Source organism: Ornithodoros turicata, chromosome 3 (assembly GCF_037126465.1).
Source record: "Ornithodoros turicata isolate Travis chromosome 3, ASM3712646v1, whole genome shotgun sequence".
Taxonomy (NCBI): Eukaryota; Metazoa; Arthropoda; class Arachnida; order Ixodida; family Argasidae; genus Ornithodoros; species Ornithodoros turicata.
The window spans coordinates 12,123,858-12,130,248 of NC_088203.1; the positions used below are offsets into that span (position 1 = coordinate 12,123,858).

General features: G+C 49.9%; 1 protein-coding gene across 1 annotated transcript; it reads left to right on the forward strand.

The window, feature by feature from the left end:
• Positions 1-27: 27 nt before the first annotated feature.
• Positions 28-4,658, forward strand: LOC135388094 (heat shock 70 kDa protein cognate 4-like). Its single transcript, XM_064617415.1, has 6 exons — positions 28-219; positions 332-538; positions 1,982-2,340; positions 2,423-2,700; positions 2,767-3,679; positions 4,388-4,658. The coding sequence occupies exons 2-6, from the start codon at positions 334-336 to the stop codon at positions 4,562-4,564; spliced, it is 1,932 nt and encodes a 643-aa protein (XP_064473485.1). The 5' UTR covers positions 28-219; positions 332-333; the 3' UTR covers positions 4,565-4,658.
• The last annotated feature ends 1,733 nt before the right edge of the window (positions 4,659-6,391 follow it).

The window sequence follows — 6,391 nt, forward strand, 5'->3', positions numbered from 1 at the left end:
CAGGGCTTGTGCAAACGCTGAGGAAGAAAACGTCTGTGATTTGGGAGCAGTCACGCGCGGGAAGTGCACGTTCTCTTCGTTGGTACTGTCGTCACGTATTTGTTCCACAACCTGCCGGCTGCAATTTGACGTTTTATTCGCGCTTGTTAAGGCATATTGCAGTTCGAACGCAGTTTTCTTGTAAATTCATCGACTCTTCAAAAAGTGGACCGTGATCAGGTAAGCCTCCGGTCTTCATTTTCAAGTGGACGGCAACGATTGCTACAAGTCGCAAGGCCATCCAGCTTCGACGACGACAGATCATGTTCCATGTGCTTCTTTTGTATCTTAGCAATGGCAAAGGTTCCGGCGATCGGCATTGACCTCGGCACGACCTACTCCTGCGTCGGCGTCTTCCAGCACGGGAAAGTTGAAATTATTGCCAACGAACAGGGAAATCGTACGACTCCCAGCTATGTGGCTTTCACGGACACTGAACGACTCATCGGAGATGCTGCTAAAAATCAGGTGGCAATGAATCCCAACAACACCGTTTTCGGTACGTGCGGTTTAACATTTAATTGTTGCGAATGCGTCCGGATTTTGGCAGTATACTGTAGGAGACTTTGACATTACTTCGCACGAAATTACATATGCCCTGCATCTCTGCGACAACACGCAATGGGTGAGTGAATGGTTGACACAGGAGTGACTTCCCCAAGCCTTGCGCAGTTCATCTTGCTCCCTCGCCGCCGATATTAGAACATATATTTATTGTAACTTGTAAAGAACCCAAAATACGCAACGCTACGATTCCGTTTACGTCGTTCGTTTCACAACCAAAACCACCTCATCCTCATTTCTGCTCATGACCATGGAAGTGACCACGGGAACCCTGCTGCTCTGTGCCTGGTATGTGGAAATGACCTAGAGCTGGTTGGTACGTTGTGCAAGATTTAAAAACCCCCAGTGCTAGGTGAAGTAGTGCCCAGTAACACGTGAAAAGCGTTAAAACTTGACTAAACGCAAAAGAAACACAGCACACACTCCCTGAACCCTGTGCGTGGGAATTGGTCTACCGATAGGTGGCGTGCATGTGACGTCACACCATAGCTTTACCCGTGCTTTTCCCTCTTTCTGGAGAACCGGCGCACCCTATCGCACCCCGCCTATACTATTCCGTCCCTGCGCTCGCAGCAGGCGCGGGCAATACCACGCTTAAGGTTCCTGTTTTTCTAAGACAATATTGCGGTGCATCATAATATCGACAAGATACTGTGCGAGTGTAGCACTCTGGAAGGAAGATGTGAGTTTTCATGCGTAACACGCGAGTAGTGACACTAGTGTGCGGCTGGTGTAAGCAGTCCTACTAATGCACTTTTTCCCCAGTAAACGTATGCGCATGTGCAGCCACTAGCAGGCGGCGGCTATATTGGTTGTCGTTCGTCGTTCATCGGCTTCAAGGTTTCGTGGACCTTTGAGGTCGAGACTTGACCACGCTCCTTGTCACTAAAATGCTCTTGCACATATTGTAAGCATTCTTTTTGCAATTTTCTCTTGCTATACTTTCCCACGCAAAGTGCCAGTTCGTATGAGCGTCGCCATGGTTACTGGAGGGAAAACACGACGTTCAGGTTCAGGTTGTTCGACATTCCGTCGCCAGGGGCGACGCGAACATGGAACTGGTCCATTAAAACCTCATCAACTAAGCAAGACGGTCTAAGCATGACATCTGTATACCTGACAGGGGCGGACCCAGACTCTCACTTTGGGGGGGGGGGGCGTAGTGGGGGAGTGGGGAACCTATTGTTTGACCTAATGCTTGGGGGAGGCGATCGGCCAACCGCCCCCTCCCTTTCGATCCGCCATTGGTACCTAAATACACGTTAGGTGTGCAAAGAGCAATGGAGGGAGTGAGAAACTGGCGCATCGCTTGAGGCAGACGGACTAGTCTACCAACGCGCCCCGGTCACCAGAAAGCTCGCCTCGTTTCCTTTCTTAGATGCAAAGCGGCTGATTGGACGACGATTTGAGGATCCTGCCGTCCAGCAAGACATGAAGCACTGGCCATTTGATGTGATCAGCGATGGGGGGAAGCCAAAAATCCAAGTAGACTACAAGGGAGAGGCAAAGACCTTCTACCCAGAAGAGATCTCCTCCATGGTCCTCACAAAGATGAAGGAAATTGCAGAAGCGTACTTGGGGAAGACAGTGACGAACGCTGTGGTCACCGTCCCGGCTTACTTCAACGACTCTCAGCGTCAGGCGACGAAGGACGCTGGCACTATCGCGGGCATGAACGTCCTCCGAATCATCAATGAGCCTACCGCAGCGGCTATTGCCTATGGCCTGGACAAGAAAGTATGTACCAAATTTGTATAATTTGTATTTGTATAAAACGATTTTCTGCAATGTATACCTGACCAGCTAATGCATTTACCAGGGAACAGGCGAAAGGAATGTCCTCATTTTCGATCTCGGTGGAGGGACTTTCGATGTCTCCATCCTTACCATTGAAGACGGCATCTTTGAGGTCAAATCGACGGCCGGTGACACCCATCTCGGTGGTGAAGACTTCGACAACAGAATGGTGAACCACTTCGTTCAAGAGTTCAAACGCAAGCACAAGAAGGACCTGACAGTCAACAAGAGAGCCGTGCGTCGTTTGAGGACAGCTTGCGAAAGAGCGAAAAGGACGCTCTCGTCAAGTTCACAGGCCAGGTAATGAACGTACTTTCTCCAAACTTGAGTCTTCTACACGCTTTCTTGTAACATCTTTTGTCGCAGCATTGAAATCGACTCCCTTTTCGAGGGCATCGACTTCTACTCCACAATCACTCGTGCGCGCTTTGAAGAACTCAATGCTGATCTCTTCCGTGGTACGTTGGACCCCGTTGAAAAGTCCCTGCGCGATGCCAAACTCGACAAGTCCGCCGTCCACGACATCGTACTCGTCGGTGGATCTACGCGCATTCCAAAGATCCAGAAGCTCCTTCAAGACTTCTTCAACGGCAAAGAATTAAACAAGTCCATCAACCCAGACGAGGCCGTTGCATACGGTGCAGCCGTGCAAGCAGCAATCCTCATCGGCGACAAATCTGAACAGGTTCAGGACCTCCTACTCCTCGACGTCACTCCCCTATCCCTCGGCATTGAAACTGCAGGCGGGGTGATGACCATCCTCATCAAACGTAACACCACCATTCCAACGCGGCAGACGCAGACCTTCACCACCTATTCAGACAACCAGCCCGGAGTGTTGATTCAAGTATTTGAAGGCGAACGAGCGATGACCAAAGACAACAACCTCCTTGGCAAGTTTGAGCTGACTGGTATTCCACCGGCTCCTCGTGGTGTCCCTCAGATCGAGGTCACATTCGATATCGATGCTAACGGCATCCTGAACGTGTCAGCCGTCGACAAGAGCACGGGAAAAGAAAACAAAATCACCATCACGAACGACAAGGGACGCCTCTCCAAAGAAGACATCGAGAGGATGGTAAAAGATGCGGAGAAGTACAAGGATGAAGATGACAAGCAGAAGACCCGGATCTCTGCAAAGAACACGCTGGAGAGCTACGCTTTCAACGTCAAGTCAACTGTGGAGGATGAAAAGCTGAAGGACAAGATGACAGAAGACGATAAGAAGAAAATATTGGACAAGGTTCAGGATACTATCAAGTGGCTGGATGCCAATCAGGTCAGTAGGCTACGCCGGTTTTCTCAAGATTTCCGCATTTCGTGTCGCCTTAGCCTGTAAACACAGGGAAAACGATAGTGATGCTAAGGTGACCGCTTCCCAGGCTACATGGCAAAGTCTCCCTTCTGAACAGCTTATATAAAAAAATAATCAAAATTCCAAATTCACACTACCTCTGCAGCTAAGAAAGCCTCAGCGACTGTAGCATCATGATGACGTAGGCAAGGCACACTAATGGAAGCGCAGCGCGGAGAATGTCCCCGAGCTTGTCTGATTCGCGTTTGCACCGCCGTGTAAGAGACCTCGGTAATAAATACGAAGACATTCGCTTACCAGTGCGAGTTCTGTGTTAACACTGTGATACGCTCCCAGCTGTACGAACACGTCCGACGCTAACCCAGAAGTGACAGGCGGATCACAGACACGCCGCGAGCTGCAGACTCCCTCCGGCCGCTCCCTGATCGGACATGTCCGAGTGACGTTTTCCCCGAATTCACAAGGAATTCCGGCATACTCTCAACATCCGTCTTCTGCTCTTACCATGCGTTACACTCAATTGCACAGAAACTATAACACCAATTCGCATCGGATTTTCGGTGATAAACTAGGAGTAAAACGGCACCATGGTTTCAGAATCGACCGAAACGGACGTGACAGGGAACGCTAGACAAAATAGCACTGCTCAGGCTGTCTTTTGTTACTTTACAGCTTGCAGAGAAAGACGAGTACGAACATCGCCAAAAGGAGCTTGAACAGGTATGCAACCCAATCATCACAAAGCTGTACCAGGCAAGTGGTATGCCAGCTGGAGGTTTCCCTGGCGCCGGAGGGGTACCAGGAGCTGGAGCTGCGGCAGGCGGCCCCACGATTGAGGAGGTTGACTAAGAGGACTGATAACGGGAAAAGACCGCTAGTGTGCTTGTGTTCCATAACGACCACGTCACTGAAGTATTGGGAAAATAAAATGTTCGACTCTCCACTGTTGAGTCGTGTGAAGTGGAAGCAGATGCGTATAAGCGTAGGGACCAGCGGCATGGCCGAGTGGGCTAAGGCGTCCGCTCGTTGGTGGTAACCAAGGTCGTGCTGAAGACTGGGAGGTAGTGGGTTCGAATCCTACCGCCGGCTGTGCTGTCTGAGGTTTTCCCTGGGTTTTCCGAAGACTTTCCACACGAATGTCGGCACAGTTCCCCCTGAAGTCTGCCCAGGACGCATACTAACCCCCTGTCCCCCCACTCCTTCCTGCTATCCTCTCTGTCTGTCCACATCTGTACGTCGCTCATAGCCAGTTGCTTACGTTGCTGCTGCGCTAACACCCAGTTAAAAAAATATATATAAGCGGAGGATAGGGCAGGTAATAGTGCGGGTCACCTGTTTCCATCCTAAGAGGCGGGCTGGTACAGGTGGTCAAACTAGGTTCTCAATGCAGTTCACCGATACTGTGAATGACTATGAACCTGAGTACAACATTGCTGCAGATCAAAGTTGCAGATTGCTAGTCGTCGATTTCAAAGGGTTCGTAGCATCATGTGCCATCAGCACGGGTTGCCTTGCTTTAATGGAATCTGACAAAGCCGCTTCCGCTGCTCGAACTAAAATAAAACCACGTGACAGTGGGGTCAATAAACGTAGAAGTGGCAGTACCACTCCTCTTGACGAGATTTCAGCATTCCGTGAGAAAACACAGTAGCAACAACGCGATTTCGATAGTACGTGAGTGATTCTTGATAGTCCTGATTCCTTTGGGATGGACACTACCTACTAGATTATAACGACCATGTCATAGGCACCCCTTCACAGCGGAAGCTAGCGGTGGAGCAACTCATCGGCCTGGTTATTGCTTCACGGTTGCACTGCAGTTTACCTTAGTATTCTTGTACAAGCGGTGGATGTCCCACAGAAGATGTTACATTCTAAAATTGGTTATCGTCATCGTTCTACGCGTTTTCATGGGTGCCGTTGCTGTCGTCTGATACGGTGGTCGTACGTCCGCTTCTGCGCGTTCAAGTATTCAAATTTACATTGTCCAATCACGATGTAGATCTCGCGGGCCGATGAGTAGCGCCCCTAGCGGATCATGCGGACAGGCTCCTCGTAGGGGTTGCCACGCGATTATGATGTGGTCGTTATAATCTAGTAGGTCGTCGGGACGGGTGGCATCACGTTGCTGATATCTGATTGAGTGACAGCGATACGGAATCGGAGGGAACACAGTTCCCTTAGAAGTCGGCCTAGGAAGCACATTCCCCCAGTGACGTTGCCCACTTTTGGGAGGCCGACAACGGCGAGCCCTTTCACCAGCACCACCACCACCGGAATCGGAGGTCGCTTACGTTTTCCTAAAACGCAATTTCGACGTGACGCGAAGTATACGCGAAAGCACGCTTACAACGATTCCCTTGATATGACGATCGGATTCCGTGTGCCCTTTGTACCGTTGTGCACGGGCTCGACTCCGTTCCAACTTATACAAACAGCCTAAAGTCACAGTGCCGTTGTGTCGCGTATTCATTCGTGTCACACGAATGAAAGGCTTTTCATTTGCATCTGATTGTCATCACGGCGAGCTTCACCATATCTGTACGATTGAAGATAGAGGCTTCCTGTCTGTTGCATGGAGTTGCAGACACATTAAGGAGTGCAATAAAGCTATTAGTTATTATTTATCTCACACAGAAAATTTTGTTAAGCCCTTTTTGTCCAGCAGTATACCAG